This window comes from Lissotriton vulgaris, chromosome 7, assembly GCF_964263255.1.
Source record: "Lissotriton vulgaris chromosome 7, aLisVul1.2, whole genome shotgun sequence".
Classification (NCBI taxonomy): domain Eukaryota; kingdom Metazoa; phylum Chordata; class Amphibia; order Caudata; family Salamandridae; genus Lissotriton; species Lissotriton vulgaris.
In genome coordinates this window covers 938,067,986-938,088,054 of record NC_141695.1, presented here as the reverse complement: position 1 = coordinate 938,088,054, position 20,069 = coordinate 938,067,986, and the positions used below count along the sequence as shown (strand labels likewise).

General features: G+C 46.7%; 1 protein-coding gene across 1 annotated transcript in view; it reads left to right on the top strand.

Annotated features, from left to right (window-relative positions):
• Positions 1–11,132: 11,132 nt before the first annotated feature.
• LOC147702761 (uncharacterized) overlaps positions 11,133–20,069 on the top strand; it is a 47,592-nt gene continuing 38,655 nt past the window's right edge. Inside the window, 2 exon segments of the mRNA XM_086929446.1 lie at positions 11,133–13,693; positions 13,836–13,866. Coding sequence (XP_086785572.1) covers positions 11,133–13,693; positions 13,836–13,866 — 2,592 coding nt within the window.

Sequence of the window (20,069 nt, the reverse complement as noted above, 5' to 3'; positions counted from 1 at the left end):
CAACAAAAGTAATCTGTCACATATGACGTATATTCCAAGTGGGTGACAGAGCAAATTTTTTCAGCAGCCAACTCACAATGCTTCGGACCAATTGCCACAATAAGTATTATCATTCACTGAGCACCGAAGCGGATTAGTGCCAGCTCTGTGTTCAATGAGGCATATATTCTGACCTTGCAGTTATCTTAGTCTCTAGTTCCTGCAGTAGTTTTAGTTCTTTCATTGCTGATCAGAAGTGGAAGCATCATTTGCTCGGCTCCTGGCACACTGGATCTCAAATGCCATCGTTTTTATTGGAACATCTGGCCTATCTGATGCAGTGTACAGTGGTCCATGCCGACCATTGAACACCACCTCCCATACTTATCAGGAGTGTGTCAGGAAGGCAATCACATAGTGATCCCAAGGCCAAGCCTGGTCTCTCCAAAATGGCCAAAGAGTTGGTTTCCTTTCCACAACACTCCTTTTACAGAGAAGTAAAAATATGGATTTTTTGTTCATTTTTTTATATTGATTTGTGTTTTACTATGGTATATTCACATCATCGGCCTTGTATATGGTTGATAAAAATATGTGTATTGGTAGAACCACCTAACTTTGACACCTGGTTCCTCGACCTAAACCGGTTTACCAAACTGGGAGAAACGTCCCTTATATGACCGAGATCCTGGGTTTGTACCCAGTTTCTCACAGTTATAGATGTGGTTGTGGTCTTTCTTTCCACATCTCGTGCAATCGTGATCATTTTCAGTCAACCAAAGCTGCTTTTAACATTTACTTTAACATGACTCATTAACGCTCTACAGTTTCTTTGCCCATTTCCACATTCGTGCTGTACAGAATTCAATACATGCCAATACCCCCTCAACAAAGCAAATAATATATTCCCATTTGACCTGTTTGGTATACTTTTGTAAGGCCACAACATACATCATACAATTTTAGCATATTTGTTCTCACTCTTTGCACCCACTGAATCCAGTCCCTCTACAAGCTATTAAATCGCTCCATAAAACCACCAGTTTGTGTATTTTAAAGTGTTGTGTGGTGTTTGATTCTGCGTCAACCCTGACATTCCCTAGTTTTTTGGCACTTCAGTTGTTCTATCCTATCTGTAACAATAACCATCAGAAAACCTGAGATGGAGTGGAGCATTCCAAGATAAGGATCTGTGCCATCTGTTTGTTCTAAGACACAGAGAAGTCCTGTGTTATGCGATGACCACTCATTCCCTTTCTGATACTGTTTCTCTCTGCTGCTCTACCTGTGATTCAAATTTCAGCTGCTGAACCGAAGGGTCCAAGATTCATTGGAAGCAGCCTAGAATGAATGGAGGGTGACAGTATTAGGCAGTTGATGTAAATATTGTCAGAAGAGGGTCCTCAGTTTTCTCCGATGGTGCCTAAGTAGCCTAGTTACCGACTGTTCTGCTTCATTATCATGGGGCCTTCCGTTGAGGACAGCCTTACGATTTTCCACAATGATGTCCATAGCAGCTAGTATTCAAAGCTCTAGAATTGGACTTCCATATTATGGTAATCATAAATTCTGAGTCCTAGATCCCACCATTTGCCCACCAGTTATTCTTTATGCAGAAGGCATGACTGCTGTTATTTACGATCCCCGATCAAGTCTCACCTACTCTCCTAGATGATTGGTTGGTTGAGTGGCTAAGATTTGGCCTCGAAGCTGGTTAGAGATTTGTGCTCTCATGCATTATATTGCATTTGATGTCTCAAATGATAAATGTTACTGTCCAGTAAGAGGAATGCTTTTTCAATATGGGGCTGATTTAGGATTATCTGTGCGGGCCACAAAACTGCTGGTGAGTCAGAGGCACAACCTCCTCGAGCACAGCTCCAGCAAGGCCCGCATATTTAAAGGAAGCTACCGGGCCACATGAGGTGCTTTCATTTCACAAAAACTGTTAGCAACATAGTGGGATCTGCCTCCGTGACAACAGAACTGTCCCGTTCACCATGACAGGGCAGCAAGGTGGACATGAATAACCAACTTCAAACATAGAAAGCAAATAAAATTAAAGGTTCTGGCCGTGGTTTACTCCGAGTTTGTTCCCGGTGTGTGGGGTACATTTGTGCTTTTTCCAGTCAAGTACATTCAACCCCACACTCTAGATGAAGTGGCAAGGGCATCCATTCATTTTTGGTGCCACCCTGATTGGACACAATGTTTTTTATTCACGTTTGCATAAAAGGAGTAGGCTACATTGACCGCAAACTTGAAAACCAGGATTGCCTGGCCTGTGGAAGTTATGGCTGTAAATGTACCTGTATAAAGCAGTCAAACAGCATTTCTTATTATTTTAGACAACCGATTTCTGCCAAAAGAGCTTAACACTTATCCTATTTATCCTCTATTTCCTTCCAAGGCCCCAAAACCGAAGAGATACCGCAGAAAGGGCTTGCCCAGTCTTGCACAATAGTATTTTGTATGCATAGTTTGAGGACAGCTCGGTGTTCTCTGGCTCCTGCCATCGTCCTTGAGAGGAATTCTGATTAGGCTCTCCCAGCTGATAAATTGAAAAAAAGGTAGCTGAATTTGTGATTTTTCATGTGGCATTCCCTTTGTAAGGGTAGCCAGAGCGTTAGGAATGCAGACACTTAGAACAACCAGTCAGTGTCCAAAATGCACTGTAGTCTATAGACCGAATGTGCATTGATTTGTGCTCAGGTGCCTTCACAGCCGATCAAACATGGATGGAAACCAGGCCTTCTGTCAGCTGGACTTGTCTGTAGTGGTGGTCCGTGAAAGTAAATGTTGTGGGGCGGACAGTTTGAGACCTCTTGTCAGAAAAGATTAAGTCCACAAAGTGGGATCACTGCGCCCACTGGCTCACATAAACTTTCTCATAATTTCTTTCATCATGTGTTTTTGAGGCGCTGGATCCATTTCTCCACTGTGACCTTCCATCATTACAACATTCAGTCTCTAGGGCAGCTAGAGAGGCTGTACAAGACAACCTTGCTAGCAGCCTATGCTGGAGAAAAAAATCCTTCCACGGGGAACATGTATTTTCAGGAAATAGCAGGTAGTCCGTTGGGCACAGCTTCTCATCACCTTGTAATTGTTTGGTAGGAAATGGGTCAAGTATGTTGTCTTTTATCTCAAGGTGCAACACATGCAGTTTACAAGTTAGATTGAGGTTGCGTACAGAAGTTTGGCAGAAGAGTATATTGCAATCAGCAGTCAGATTCTTTCAAAACTGAAAAAGTTGAAAAGAAATCCGAAAAAATCTAGAATTTCTGGTTTTCTTCCTGAGATTGAAAGGTATTTTAATTGGGTCTTGAGTGGATATGTTTGGTCGGGGATCTCATAGGCACACAACTGAAACCACAATGAAAAGAAAGAGAAAAATGGTGCTGTGGGTTGTTGGAGGTGACCAGTAAATAAAAGGCTCATTTTACCTTTTAAAACCCAAGTGAAAATATAGCAATCCCAACACAACATCAGGACCCAGGTAAGGGCTGAGAGGCTCCTGGGAGGGCATGATCCTTCTTCCAAGCATCAGAAGTCATACATGTGTCAGGACTCACAAAGATGGTATGAGAAAATGTGAGCACATTGATACTGGCTTTGGATTTATACAGAGGTCAGTAACTACACCTTCCCCCCGCCCTTGCATTACTGGAACCGTTTATACCTCACCCATTTAAGATCGTTTCCACTTAACAATTGGACTCATTTACTCACCAGGCAGGTTGCTTCCTACTGTGTTTAAATGAGGAATAACTGTGCGTTTCTGATGAGCAGAGTCTACATCTACACGAACAAGCAAACTAGAAGCGAAAAAGACCAAGAAGATGCAGCTATGACAGGAGCACTAGGCTTCCCTCCCCGTAGTCTCCTTATATAAATTGTTTACATTTAGTGGAGGGGAGTATCTTGTCCGCCTCCTCTGTCCTCTGTTAGACGGAGCTGAACAAACTGGCATCTTTGGTTCACTGGCAGAAAGCAGAGCGCAATGATCCTGCAGCACTGGCAGTAGAAAGACAAACGCGCTCTTCACATCACTCTAGATCTTCTAATGTCTTTCTTGTCTGTAGGACAACCACAGAGAAGTGAATTTAAGTTAAATATTTAGCTTATTTTCCCAGTTTTTTTAAATGAAGTGTAATTGAAGAGATGCTTTATTAGATTTCAGTGACGAGAATCCAATTCAGCCTTCTGATCAATTTAGTTTGTGTCATGATAGCGTTGTTCTGCTTCAGGCAGCTGATGTCAGCTCACTGCTGCATGTCCAATCAGGCTTCCACAACTGGCATTACCCCCAGGTCCCTTATGTCCTCGGCCCATTCATTACTTATGGAGATAACCATCTCCCGACAGAAATTAAAACAAGAGGAATGCTGGGATATCCCTACTGCCCCTCCCCCCGGGAGTACAAAGGTAGGATCTACCCAGCAGCCCTCCTGTTCTTTTTTTCTGTCTTCGACAGAAAGGTTGATAGATGCTGTTCGTGATGATGGGCTGCACCAGCTCCTGCTGGGCTTGGGTGGCGTGCAGGCTCTTCTAGCTCCTCCTGCCCGGCTGCCTGGCTTCGCGGGCAGGGGTGGGATTTCCTGATATGTATGCCCCCCGGCCTGCCGGGCTTGCTGGGGGGGTATTGCTTCTTCACGGCCGGGGTTCCGGTTTTCCGGCCCTTTACGGCTGGTGCGCCGCCTCCCGGTTGCTTCGGGTCGCTGTGCGCGTCTCTCCGAGCCTGGCCGGGTGGGAGACGCGCTGCGCTGGATGTTCGATCCCGGATCCGGCTGTTGTGTGGGGGCCTTGCCGATGCTGCTCAGGCCCCCGCTCCGGGTGAGTCCCGCTTTTGCAGAGTTTTTGCTCCCCCTGTCTGTGAGTGTTGTGCTGTTTGTTTCGGCTGTCACTTTGCATGTTCTTGCTACTTGGCTCTCCTGCCTCGGATGTCTCGAGGCTGCCGCTGCTGCTGAGGCCTGCTTCGGAGCGTGGTGCTCGGTCTCCGGCTGCATTTCACTAGCTATCCCCCGGAGGGTGCTCAGATGCGGCATATCTTGTTCCGGAGTGTTCAATGTGTCTTTGCAGTGACTTTCTGGTTCTGCCCTCTTGGCTGCAGGCCCTGGTCCCGGAGGTTCTGCTTGTGTCCGGAGCTGCCTTGCGTGTGGGTGCTACGCTGCATGCTGCTCGCCTCATCTTGGTAGGTCTTGGATGGGGGTGTGCGACGGAGGTTTGTTTTTGGCCTCTGCTGTTTGATAGTTGCGTATCAGCTGGGCCGCTGCTCTGTCCCTTGCTCTCGTGGGCCCGGGTCTGGGGGGGTGTGCTACCTGCCGCTGTGGTGGGGCTGCTCTGTCCCTAACACTCTGCCAGTCATGCCCTTTCGACTTGGACGGGCGACCTAGCAGTGGGTGGTCCAGGTTTTAGTCTCGGCGGGGGCGCTCTTCCTCCTGTGATTCTCGGCCGATCTCATTTTTCTCGCGGTTCCTTCCGACATGGCAGAGTTCCTCGGTGTCAGGGAGTGGTTGTGTTCTGTCGGCTCCCTCTGCCATCTTTGGTGCTGCCACCCTTGGTTCGTGCCTCCTATCAACTCGCCACGCTTCCGAGTGCGGCGCAAGGAATTGGGTCTCAGTTTCTGGAGTGCTTTCATGGGCCCGGGTCTGGATGGGTGTGTGCGCTGCTGCCTGCCGTGGTGGCTCGTTTGGCAGTTCTTTGGCCTCTGTATTGTTCTGGGTCTGGTGGCTCTGTGGACCTCTTCCCTTCTGGGTGTGCGCTTTCCTTTGGCCTTGCTGTGCGCTTGTTGTGCAGGGGTCTGTGTGAGAAGCTGTGCGGGGTGCTTTCCTTGTTCTCGTTGCCTGCCTGTTTCGCTGCGGCTGGGTGTGGGTGCCTTTCTCCTTGTTGTGTGCTCCTCGCTGCCGTGCTGCTGCTCGTCCACCTCCTGGGTTCCCTTGGCTGGCACTTCCTTTTGCTGTGTTGGTTGGCGCTTTGCCCTCTGTCGGTCCTCCGGTCCCCTGTGCGGCGTTTGGTTGGCCTCCGCTCTGGTGGTTTTGTGCCTCTGTTTGGTGTCGGGGCTTGCTTGCGGGCACTGTGCTGCCTTCCCTTTTGGGGTTTCCTGCTGCTGCTGTTTCAGGGGTCCACGCTGCCTTTGGCTGGCCCCGGTTCTCCGGTGGTGGACGTTCCGTGGGTCTGTTCCCTTGGTTCTCTTCTTCGGGGGTTCCCCTGCTCTTGGCGCCTCTGGGGGTGTTTGCCCTTTCTGTTTCTGGCCTGCCTCGGGCTGGCTTGGGTTCCGGTCGCCTCTGTGGTGGCTGGTTCTTTTCGCTGCTCCTGCCTTTGCTTGCTCGTGGGTTCCCTGTGTGGTTGGGGTTTCCCTGCCTGCTTGCTTGTGCCTTGCCCTCTGGTGCTCTGGTGTCGGTGTCGCTTCTTTTTCTGCTGCGGCGGCCTGTTTAGGTTGCCTTCTGCTTCCGGCTCTCTGCCCCGTCTGGTGGTGGGTCGTTGTTCCTGCTTCTTGGGCCACTGCGCGGTGGGGGGGGGGGGTCCTGTGGGCTCCCCTCGTTCAGGTTGGCCTGCCATGCTGTTCTTCCTCGGTGGTCTTGCCTCCGCTGCGGGCTGGCTGTTGTGGCCTCTGCCCTGCTTGGGGGTCCTGGTTCTTCCCTTCCTGGCCTCTGTGTATTTGGCCGTCTTTTGGGGCGCCTGGTTCCTGTTCCTGTTCCTCCTTTTCCTTGGCTGCGCCTGGTTCCTCTCGTAGGTGCCGATGGTTCTTTGGGGTGCTCTCTCCCCTCTGCCTCTGCTTGGGTGGCTTGTGCTGCCTTGGGTCCGGCTGTTCTGTTCCTCCCGGCCTGCGCCTGTTGTCGGGCGTGGTGCGTGGTGGGGGCTTGCTTGAGTCCTTCTGGTGCTGTGGCCTTCCCTTTGCTAGGCTCTGCTGTTTCCTGGCTTCCCCTCCTGTGTCTGCTGTGTTGCCTGACTGTGGCCTCCTGGCGGCTGCCGGGTCCTGTCATGCCTCCTGTTCTCGGGGTTGGTGTGTTGTTCCCACGCTCCACTGTCTGCTCGGTGGTTGTGCTTGGTCTGGCCTGGTTGGTTTCTGCCTGGCCGCCTGGAGCTGCGGGGTGCGATTGGCTTTTTCCTTCGGTTTTCATCCCTGCCTCTTCTGGTTTTGGTGGTGGTGCGGGGTGGCCGTTGTTGTTGCCTCTCCTGGGCCTGTGGGTTTTCTCTCCCCGGGTGTCTGTTGGGTCTGCCTCCCGGCCTGCCGGGCTTGCTGGGCGGCATGGCTTCCTCCTGGCCGGTGTTCCGGTTTCTCAGCACTTTGTGGCGGGTGCGCCGCCTCCCCGTTTCTTCCGGGTCACTGTGCGCGTCTCCCCGTAGCTTGGCCGTGTGGGAGGCGCGCTGCGCTAGTTGCTTTGGCCTGCGTTTGCTTCTGCTTGTCCTTCAGCACTGGCTTTCTGTGGTGGCCTGTTGCCTTGGGCTTCCTCCCTGATGGCTCCTGTTCTGGGCTGGTCTGTTATGTTATGTTATGTTATGTTAAATCTATTTATTGAGCGCGCTAACACCATTAGGTTTCTTGGCGCTATACAGAGGGAGCAGGGAGGAGAGACAGAAAGAAAACCAGACTGAGAAAGAACAACTAGTGATAAGCTACAGTAAACAGGTACGTTTTGAGGGCAGATCTGAACGTGGGGTAGGGGGAGGATAACCTAAGAGGGAGAGGAAGGGAGTTCCAAAAAGAAGGGGCTAAAAAAGAAAACCTAAGGCCACCGTGTTTTTTCCGTTTGAATCTGGGGACGGAAAGTAAAGCCAGTTGGGATGACCGAAGGGTACGAGAAGGGACATAGGGATGGAGCAAAGAAGAAATGAAGGAGGGGCCATGACCAGTGAGGGATTTGAAGATGATGCAACCAAGCTTAAATTTACAGCGGGCAGAGACCGGGAGCCAATGGAGACTCTTAAGGAGAGGTTGAACGTGCTGATCCCTGGGTTGATGGTAAATCAAGCGAGCAGCTTGATTTTGGATCAGCTGGAGTCTCCTGCTTTTCTGTTTGTGCGTCCTGCTCTGGGTTGCCTGGTTGTGCTCTTTCTGCGGCCCTGGGCTGCCTGGTTGAGTCTCTTCAGGGAGTTTCTTGGGTGGCTTGGCACTTCTTTGCGGGTGCCTTGTCTGCCTGTGGGGTGGCTGGCCCCTGTGTCGTAGGGTTCCGGTTACTTGTGGGCGTGGTGTGTTCCGGTCTGCTTCTTGTTTCTGGCCGTCACGCTGTTGCCTTCTTGTTTTCCCTTCTTGCCTCTTCTTGGGTTCGTTGGGGCATCGACGGGGCTGTTGGCTCTCGGGCCTGTGCTCTGTTGGGGTCTTTCCTTCTTTGTCCTTCCCTTGTTTTGGGTTGGTTCTGCGGGTTGCTTTTGGCTTCGGCTTTGGCTTCCTGTCTGTATCCTCGGTTGCGGCTTTTCGCCGTGCGGGGTTCGTCCCCTGTGCGTGCCCTGCCTTGGGTCTTGCCGGGCTTTGGGGTGTGGTTTGCTTGTGCTTTCCTCCCTGGCTGCGGTTGCTTCTGTGAGGTCCTCTGGGGTGGTTTTGCCTCGTTCCTCTCTGGCCTCTGGGTTTCTGCCCCGGTCCTTTGCTTGGGCTGTTTGGGGTCTTTGTGCCTGGCCTGTCTCTGGTTTCGCTTGGCTGTGGTTGTTGTGTCCTTCGTGGTTCCCTTGCTGTTGTCTTGGGTCCTCCGGGTCCTTGGCCCATCCGGTTGCACTCCTGCTTTGGTGTTCAGGTTTGCCTTCTTCGGGCTGTTGCTTCCTGCTCCCGTTTCCTCCGCTTTGGCTGGAGTTCTGTTTTGGGGTTCCTGGGGTTCCTTCGGTTCCCTTTTCCTCTTTTTCTGGGTCTCTTTGTCCTGATTGGTTGCCCTTGTTGGTTCTTCCTGCTCGGGTTTCCTGGAGGTGCTGGTTCCTTTTGCCTTGTGTCCTCGTCTTGCGGGACCTGGTGGCTTGGCTTCCTGGGGTTTGCTCTTCGTTCCCTGGTGCCTGGGTTTTCTCTCTTTCCCTGTCCGTGGGCTCAGTCTTGCATTCCGGGTTGGGTGCTGGTGGGCTTCCGCTGTTCTTCCCGGGGTTGGTGTTGTTGGGCCTTTGGTTCCTCTGGTCCGCTTGTCTCCTGCCTGTTCTTGCCTGGGTTGTCTTCTTCTGTCCGTTTCTGGCTTGTTGGCCTGGTGGCTCTTGGCCTTTCTCTTTGTTTGGCGTCTCTTCTGCTGTTGTCCTCTTGCCTGTGGTGGCTTGGGTGTCTGTGCTCTCCCTGTCGCTGGTTGGCTGTGGGGTGTTCCTGCGGTGGGCTGGTTGGCCTCTGTAGTGGCCGGTCTGGTCGTCTGGCTGTGCGCCCTTGCTCTTGTTGGGTGTCTGCTGGTCTGGTGGGGGTCCCTCTTGTTGGGGGCCCTGCCTGGGGTTTCCCCGGTTCTTCCTTTTTCCTTCTGCGGTTGCTGCCTTGGTGTGGTTTCCTGGGTTGGCTTCTGTTTGGGTTGGGAAGGCCGGCTTTTTCTGCTTTGGTATTTCTCCATAAGTAATGAATGGGCCAAGGACATAAGGGACCAGGGGGTAATGCTCTATTACTTACCGGTAATCTTCATTACTCCTGGTCCCGTTGTCCTCGGCCCATTCATACGCCCCTCCCTCCCTCCCGGGCAGCCGGCCTTCCTGGCTTGTTTGTACAGGAGGGCTGCTGGGTAGATCCTACCTTTGTACTCCCGGGGGGAGGGGCAGTAGGGATATCCCAGCATTCCTCTTGTTTTAATTTCTTTCGGGAGATGGTTATCTCCATAAGTAATGAATTGGCCGAGGACAAGGGGACCAGGAGTAATGAAGATTACCGGTAAGTAATAGAGCATTCCTTAATCAGTTCATTTGACCAACCCTGTTGTTACAAAGCACATCTCCTGCACTGATTTAGAGGATGGAAACTCATTGGCAAGCTCCAGCAAGGATACTCAATGTACATGATGTGAAGGCGAAGTCTTACCTTGTGATGTAGCTTACGTATATGACAACTCCTTTAATAGTGCTCACTTATCAACGGGCAGCAGTCCTACAGGGATGTCAAGGCAAGTAGGGCTGCGATGGAGTCAATTACTGCTATTATGTTCTTGTGAGATTAGAATGCATTTTTTTTTACTATGTGCCCGTTCCAAGCAGTTTCTCAGGATTGAAAATGAATTGAAGAGAGAGCTTATTTATATTTTCGTGGATAATAAGTGTTGTGAAATTTCCTCGTCAGATTTATTTATTTAAACAGCCTTTTATACATTTAGTTGCCTTGCTATTTGTTAGGGAAATGTGTGCAGTTAAATTCACAGTTTTAAAACTGTGTTTTCACAGATGTCTAGACAGGGTAAATCCCAAAAAGCCCGACAGTGTTGCCTGGCAAGCCACAACAATTATGCAGTTATTCATTACTGCACCTGCAAAACCACTATGTTCTAGTCCATTTATGTAAAAAATAAATGGTGCTATAAAATTGTCCCATGATGGCTCATCCTTCTTGGTGTAGATTTGGGGGGATATAGAGCAGTCCAAGCAGCATACACCCTTCTCCTTTCCCCATCAAACAAAAGTACATTGTCTATTTCAATCATATGCCAAAGACAAGTGTATAAACTTTGCAGTTTTCCTGTGTGTTTGTGTAAAAAGAAATAGGCAAAAAGAGCGTGATAGGCGAAAAAGGCAAACAAATGTTAAGAGGCACACAGTGGATAGTAAGAGAGAAACAAGGCATGATCATTTTCTTTTTTTAATTCCCCATATAAGAATTTTAAAAATCGATTCTAAATGTTGTGACTATTCACTTCTCAATCACGACAATGATACTTTAAGGGTAGCCACCCCCAAATTCATAAACTGCGGCGCCTGTCAGTTGATTACACTGGTTTATTAGATTTTCTTATAAGTTCTTTTTTTTAACTCGCGCTGCTGCAATTGTAGGTTTGGTCACTGAGTGGTGCTGTTTACTAAATTTAGAGAGAACTACAGCGCGCGACATTACACATCACGTGGTTAAAACATCAGTGATAAGAATCGGGTTCAGTGTAAAGACCAGGAGGTGCGCTCTTACTGATTTCCGAACGGCACTGGCTTTTGTTACAGACCTCGCTCTAACTCAAACGCTAACGGGAAAAATATTTCTTCCGTTAATCCAGCAGACGTTTTCGTTTATGGCTCAAGAAATGAAAGGCTGTTACTCCGGGGCTCAGGCATCGAGGCGCTGTTACTCTGGGGCCGAGACACCGATGCGCTGTTACTCCGGGGCTCAGACACCAAGGCGCTGTTACTCCGGGACTCCTCTGCTGCTTCTTGTTGCTCTGCTGACAGTCTGTGGAGCCGCTTCCGGGCAGCTGCGTTATTCCATTCACGAGGAGATGAGGAAAGGCGCTTTTGTTGGGAATGTGGCTCTGGATCTGGGGCTGGATACAAAGGAGTTATCAAAAGGAGGAACCCGAATTGTGTCCAGAGGTAGGAAGCAGCATTTTATTCTCAATGTAAACAACGGACATCTATACATTAATGAAAGCGTAGATAGGGAAGAGGTGTGTGCACAGCAAGCCCAGTGTTTATTAGATTTAGAGATTATTGTCCAGCGAGCAATGAAAGTATATGCTGTGGAAATTGAGATTCTGGACATCAATGATAATTCCCCCAATTTCTTAACTGATAAGGTCATATTACAAGTCATTGAAAATAAATCACCTGGAGCGCGCTTTGCTCTGCCCGATGCCCATGACCCAGACGTGGGGAAAAATGCTCTCCAGAGCTATGAACTGAGTCCCAACAGCCATTTCACACTGGATATAAACATTGGTGCTGATGGTGTAAAATACGCTGAACTGGTGTTAAAGAACTACCTAGACCGAGAAAAGCAGGATATCTACCATCTTAGTCTCACAGCCACAGATGGGGGTGACCCGGTGAGATCAAGCACGGTGCAGGTCTGCGTTATTGTTCTTGATGTTAATGATAACCCCCCAGTCTTCACTCAGTCTGTTTACAACATTAAAACTAATGAAAACGTGGCCACAGGCACTGTTGTGGCTACTGTAAATGCTACTGACCGAGACCAAGGGGCAAATTCAGAATTAACCTACTCATTCAACAAAATGGCAGAAAAGGTTTTACAAACGTTTCACTTAGATTCCAAAACTGGAGAAATATCTACGGTTAAACCACTGGACTTTGAAGAAACTGAACAGTATGAATTGGAAGTGCAGGCAACTGATGGTGAAAGTGCAGCTCGTTGCAAAGTGCTGGTGGAAGTGATCAATGTGAATGACAATGGCCCAGAAATCATTGTGTCCTCTATGCTTAACCAGATTGTTGAGAATAGCCCGATAGGCACAGTCATTGCTCTTTTAGAAGTATATGATCGAGATTCTGGAGAATATGGAGAGGTTGTCTGTCACATCCCCCCACATCTGCCTTTTCAGTTGGAAAAGTCATTTGGGAGTTATTACAGTTTGATGACTGATGGCTCACTGGACAGGGAGGAGGTATCACATTATAATATTACAATTAATGCCACAGATAAAGGCAACCCTCCAATAAGTAAGACCAAAACCATTCACTTGCAGGTTACCGATGAAAATGACAATCCACCACTGTTTGATCAGATATCATATGGAGCTTATGTAATGGAAAACGTGGCACCAGGAACTTCCATATTTAGAGTCAGAGCAACTGATCGAGATGTTGATATGAATTGCAAAGTTTCTTATTCAGTTGTTGCTGGGCTTCTTGGAGACCATCCTGTGACCTCCTTCATCTCCATTAACTCCGAATCTGGTATTATCTATGCACTTCAAGTGTTTGACTTTGAGGAATTCCGAGAGTTTCAGGTCCAAATTGAGGCTCAAGATAGAGGTTCACCCACAATGGCTAACAATGTTTCTCTTGCGTTTTTCATCCTGGATCAAAATGACAACAGCCCTGAGATATTGTATCCATCACCTCACACAGATGGCTCTTCTGGGGTAGAGATGGCACCTCGCTCCTCTGAACCAGGTTATCTGATCACCAAGGTAGTGGCTATCGATGCGGACTCTGGTCAGAATGCTTGGCTGTCCTACCAGCTACTGAGGTCCACAAACCAAGGACTGTTTACTGTAAGTGCCCACACTGGAGAAATCAGAACAGCCCGTCCCATTATGGAAAAAGATGCCATGAAGCAACTGTTGGTAATTTTGGTGAAGGACAATGGACAACCTTCTCTCTCTTCCTCGGTCACTGTCACAATAATGCTGGCTGACAGCATCCCAGAAGTTGTTGCTGATCTGGGCACTTTATTGACTCCTGCAGATATTGAATCAAACCTCACACTTTATCTGGTTATTGCTGTTTCCGTCGTTTCCTTCTTGTTCCTTTTTTTTGTCATTCTGCTGCTGTTCTTCAGACTTCGTGAATGGAGACAGTCCCACCTTTTGACAACATCTGGTGTTAATTTTAATGCCTTTACGCCCTCACAATTTGTGGGAATAGATGGCGTTAGAGCATTTCTTCAGGCCTATTCCCATGATGTTTGTTTAACATCTGATTCAATAAGTAGCCAGATTAAATTTCCCAATGGTTGTCATTACACCCACCCCCCTGAGGATAATGGGACCTCTGAAAATCAAGGAGCGGTCACGGTTGAAGATCTTCTAAATGTAGGAAAAGATGACCAAAACTTCATTCAGGTAAGCTGATTCATTTCTTATATTTCCCTGTACATTTTCTCTTTATTATGGTGAGTTTAATGAAAGGTATATATATATTTTTTATTTTAGAGTTGGTTCATTTTATTCAAATAGGATTTCAATAAGAATTAGAATCATACAAACAGTGTAAAACGTATGTCCTGTCATACTCATGTTCTTTTTTCCCAACAGTGAAATATCTGATTTGCCATTCAATGAAAATGTAATTTACAAAAGAGACACAATGCATACTAGAGCACCTAGAGCCAGTATTACCTCAATTTAGCCGTGCCACATATGGTCATCAATGCTAGTGCATTCCTTTTCTCTAATTTGTTATTTAGGCAATTGTTAAAAGCATCCCCAGTCGTCTATATCTTTCCATGCTTTTCTAATGTAATTGTTTATAGAATAAAATGTGCATCATCATTTTCTTATACCAGTGTCACACTAAAGGTTTGACTTCACCCACGTCCATTGCATCTGTAGGTTTTATGATGGTCTAATGGTGTGGTGGCCCAGTTGCTCACTGTGTTGTCACTGAAACCTCCACCAAAGCAATTGCACAGATAGACAGACACAGCAGAAACTAGAAAAGGAGTGTTTAAGCTCTAGAATGGGTTTGATGCACTTCTATTTTTCATCCAGATATTGTGATTTAATTTATTTTCAATACTGAGTTTCTTAAAACACACTTTGGACATTAAGTAGATGCTACTATTGTTGGATGGGTGTCTGCATTGAGAGGAACCCCTATGTGCTCTTTCATTGCTTCGTTGCCTCTGGACATCGGTTTCTAGAAAGACACATTGCTTGCTGAAGAAACAGAAACAATTGATCAGTAGAAACAATAAAGGGCACTGTTGGCTAAAAACAATATGTTTTTTGTTCATAGAGAAAACACCAAGGGTCTTGTTACAGTAGTATGAGGGTGATATTTGGAGATAAAAGACATTGACTTCAATTTCAAGACAGTGTTATTTCGAGTTGCGTTGCTGAGTACTTCTTTAAGGATTTTGTCAATTACATGGTTTCTTGGTTAGTTCTGCATATTTCCGTCTGCCAGAGTGGCTCTTCCTAGATGTTACATAATTATTCTGTGTAACAGACATTTGAATACATGAGCTATTGGATATATATTCAATCCTGCGAACAGATTACACAGATTTCTCCAGCAAATGTTGTTATATATCGAACCTCACTGAATGTTCATATCTCTGTGCAGTAAGTGACTTAAGCACCTAATCTAACTTAAAATCCAACTTGCTTGTGTCAAATGAACTAAGACCTCTTTTTCAACACATTTTCATAATTGCCAACTTGATTGAGAGTGTTCCATTCATTCCAATGGTGCGGTTATAAGAGTTAATAACTTGAAGTTCAGGTGGTATTCCAGCTTCAGAAAGAAGCCAAAATGTGTTTTAGAAGTATAGGGGAAACATAAGATAATAAGCAACAAAATACCAATTTCTGCACAATACTCCCCTATCACTGAGAAACCGATAATAGTAATTCTGGGGTAGGGAAATAGCCAAAATTATTCCAGAGCACCCATAATCAAGGCCTAAGTATTCATTTTAGGCTTTTGCTTTACAACACATCCAAACTGTTTTCACAACAGAATGTTGTGACAGTTCTTTCTTATGGCATACATTTTCAATAGTAGGCATGGCTACATCGGTTTGGTTAGACACAGAATCACCCCAGTTCATTTAAACCTCCAAAATGTTTCAAAGAGAGAGCCACACTTTCAGGTGATGGGGAGTTTGAGTTTAAGTTCATTATTACACATGTTTTTGAAGGTAGTGTGCCAGTGTAGAACGTATTTTTGTATTTTTTTCAGGAAAGGAAAGGACCACACATGTCAGTATATCATGTAATGTAAAATGAACAGATCGTTCACTGGTTACCTTATAGTGACTATAGAAAAAAAATATCTTGCCTAGTTATAATTTATTCAACACATTATCGAAGTTAATTAGAGCTAGGTAATCAGGAGGACCGTTGTGAGAGTTGCACTCTGTTCACTTTGCTATCAATGTAATAGAATAACTGGTTTTCTAATGTGCATTAGTGAAAGGATAGATAATGTGTTGGTGTTGTGTCCTGCTGGATTAGAAATGGGATGTAATTCTACACGCAAGGTACAGAAAAGGAGACGATTTAGCATTATGGCATTTCCTTCTTGAGTTTTCTAATTTCCAGTCCGGCTATGCTGCTGCAGCTTGTTGTGAATGCTCCATTCAAGCCTCTAAACTTGATTGCAAACTGCTGTTGGGTGTTGATATTGATAGGTCTTTGCTGTGCTGATATTGATAGGTCTTTACTGTGATGGCTGCGGGCAGTGGAAGCCAATGGAGCTAAGGGTTTGAACAAGTCTTATTTGCAAAAGCCTTTATTGAGATGGTAAACTGCATGTGGAACATGTTTAACAGAATCAGGTGGTTCAATGGTACGCCCACCAGTGAAACATTATCTACATCATGATAGATAGAACCAGCACCTGTACGGCTGTTCTGAATTCAACCTTCGGAAGGAAATGCTTACCTTTATAGAATAGGGTCAGAAGTAGTCCCCTTTTCTTTGTTTAGTGTTTCATGTGGATCTTGGAGCTCAGGTTGGAAATAATGTGGAAGCCAATGGACCTTGTGAATTCAATGTTTTTGGAATCAAATCTTCCATGAAAGGTTGAAGATTTCGTGTTGGACGCTCCAGGGGATGGGGATGATCCAGAGGAGCACATCTGGAGCAGCTGGCCTCGGCTCTTGTGTTAAGAGGTTGAAAATGTGTTGAGTAGAGCTTGGTATTGAAAACTGCAGAGATTTTGAAAAGGATGAGTAGATATGGGTCACTCTTACTGGAGTTAAGAAGTGCTTTAGCATTCACCTAAACAGTGGCTTTATCTGTGCTGCATTTCATATGATTCCATTTGTCTAAAGCATTGATAGGTATTTTTTCATGCAAAGAAGTGACTAAGGCCATAACCAAGATGTTCAGCTAAAACGGTAGATTGCCAGTTCTTTGCAATGTCATCTGAGTTCCAGTGGGACTTCTTCAAGAGAGAGAGGTTCTAACTATTATGGGAATCTGGGAAGATATCTTTGCTTAGCCAAACATTAATGATTCTCCTGAGAGGTTGCAAAGCTTCACCAGAGAGCTTCTTCAAAAATGATGACATAGCCTGTGTATGACTTGCCCTTCAGTCCTTGGAGGTTGTGGCCAGGTCCACATCAGAGAGAGTGGTGAATTTAGTCCATTCGATTGTGATGTAGGTGGGGAATCGTGTGCTAATATACAACTTTGTTGTTTCATTTACTTACTACTGTATTTTGTCTATGGGGTTTGCGATTTATTGTTGATTGCAGTAAATTTGTCCGTGGAGACGTGAGATAAGTGAGAGTTTCACTGAGTGCTTTGTTGCTAGAAAGATTGCTTATTTTATAGCATTCCATGATTATCGTATTGTAACAGGCTGATTTTGCTTGTGGGATGAGGCAACTGCATGTGTATCATAGATTTCTTAATGTCCCAAGTCTGCTGCATCTGTATTCACATGTACTTCTACATGTATTTTCTGTTAGTGAGTTTTGTTGAATTTTGTTTAATCTTGATATGTGGCCATGAAGGAAGGAAATATTATTCATTTTTAGGTCTCGCCTATCCCATTCCACAAGGAATGGATAGGGGAGAATTATAGTGGGCAAAATAAGTTCTCAAACCATCGGGCGGATTTCAAACAGTTCACGTGAACACAAGCACAGGCTTTTCCCTCGCTCCCGAGCCACCTGCCTCCGAGAGCTTCACTTCAAAGGGCTCCCCCGCCCACTGCTTCACACTTCACGGCCACCAGGCCGTGTCTCCTATTTCTCCTCCCCCGCCCCCTGCTTCACACTTTTCACGGCCGCCAGGCCGCATTTCTCCTCCCCCCTCCCCACAGCAATGCCAAGAGCTTGTTGGTTCTTTTTTGGTTCAGGTAGCAACCAGCCTTATGCAAATCAGCCTTCTTTGACTTGCTGCAATTGTCATAGCCCAGCCCGAGTCTCCAAGCTAAAATACTGAAACCATGCAGCTGGCCTATTTATCAATCACGAGGGGAGCTAGTCTCATTTACTGATCGGTTTCAACTTCACAGTCGATGCATGTCAGTCTGATTTTTGCAGCAGGACATAATTGGGTTCCTTGGAGAACACGGCGGGCTTTTGCCCTTTTACCTAATCTTAAAAATCTACACTCCCGCCAATGAAGTCACATGTAAATCTAATGTTGGAACAAGAAAATATTGCCAGAATCCATTTTTGTATTTTCCTCGAGATAATATACATATTCATTAATGAATATATGATTAAATCATCGCTTCTCGTGAGGTCCCAAGCAACCTGAATAACAGCCGTCCCATAAAAGAGCAGCGTCTTTGCAATGCACAGTGTGGTTACAAGAAGCAGAAGCCCTCCTGTCCTGTACCCTCAGAATAACAAAGAGCCTTCTCCAGGCGCGGCAGCTGCCGCCAGGGCATACACAGCCTTTCAGCCTCACCACCGCAGGGATTCCCTGCAGAGGTATGTGCTGTGCTTCAACAACAGAACTATTTCTTCACTTAAACCTTCTCAAGGAGCGCGTGCTTGAGCAGTGCATAGTGTCTGAGACGCTGTCGTGCCGTGGCCGGGGGTTTCACCTGCACAAGCTCAAATGATGCGCCTCAGAATGAAACAACCTGCGCGACATGAGCGGAAGAAGGCCCCCTACGACAGGGAAAGATCTAGAACACTCGTGTCATTTTTCTCTCCATTTTGGAATCGAGAACGTAATAAACAGTGCGTGGGTCACAAAAGTATTGAAAAAGAGAATAATCTGTACACAATATTAAGTAGCTTAGCACATTTAAAAAAATATTTATATTTAATTTCAAAAACAGGAATATCAGGTGCACACATGCATTGCAATCAGGACTTACATAGTGACATATTTGCATCTCACATCAATTCCGTGGTCCATATCGGCTTATATTAGGCCTGGGCGGCCTGATGTCAGTTTTAATGCTACATTATGAATCATGCTAAAAATGACAACCTTCCAGTCCAGTAAATCAGCTTTTAACAACTCCCATCATTCAGTATCACTATCCATGTTCATAGTGAGTTGTAGGTAAAGCTTTGCTCATGACTTCACTCCCAGTCCTCCGTCTTTAGCATGTATCACCCTGCGTTAGACAAGAGATGGGCTCTTAATGAATCCCAGATATCTTTAGGTCCAGACGTGACTGGTAGCAGTTCTGCATATGTGAGTGACTGTTCTTGCCAGAGTGTGAGATCCCGGAGCCGCTTCTTCTGCCCCATCTGCACGCCACCCTGCGCTCTGCCAGAAAAAATTCCAAGAATCCGCAGGTACCTGGCCACAGCAATCACTACATATGTATCTTTGCCGAAGTCCCTTCACACATTACCTGATTTACAGACCTATCATTTTTTAGGTCTCGACCTCTGCCAATGCCTCTGGCATTGCAGATGTCGAGACATATAGAGGTGAAACAGGAAAGATGAAGCAGGCGGATTACGCCGAGTGCATGTGCCAGTGCACGCGCTTGCCGTTTGCTGCCACAGCAATGCAGAGAGCTTCACACTTCAAAGGAATGCTCTCTCCCACCCCCCTCTGTGCAATGCCTCTTCTCTCACCCTTTCGCTATCTCCTCCGCCCTCTCACCTTCAGCCTCTCCCTCTGCAGTGCACTCTCTCCCCCCTCCCTCCTCCTCACCCCAACATTTGTCTCTCACACCACAGGCTGCTGCTATGTAATTTGGGGCATAGCTTTAAACCTGTTAACTAAAATCTTGTGCATCAAACGTGCACAAGCGTAAGGCATGAACAAGCGTCAGGCATGCACAAGCTTCAAGCATTCACAAACATCAGACATCCACAAGCGTCAGACATCCACAAGCGTCAGACATCCACAAGCATCAGGCATCAACAAGCGACAGACATCAACAAGCAACAGGCATCCACAAGCAAGAGCCATCCACAAGCATCAGACATCCACAAGCATCAGACATCCACAAGCATCAGACCTCCACAAGCATCAGACATCCAAAAACATCAGACATCCACAAACATCAGACATCCACAGGTATCAGGCATCCACAAGCGTCAGACATCCACAAGCGTCAGATATCCACAAGTGTCACACATCCACAAGCGTCAGACATCCACAAGCGTCAGACATCCACAAACATCAGGCATCAGACATCCACACACGTCAGGCATCCACAAGCATCAGACATCCAAAGGCATCAGGCATCCACAAGCGTCAGGCATCCACAAGCCTCAGGCATCCACAAGCGTCAAACATTCACAAACGTCAGACATCCACAAGCGTCAGACATCCACAAGCGTCTGATATCCACAAGTGTCACACATCCACAAGCAACAGACATCC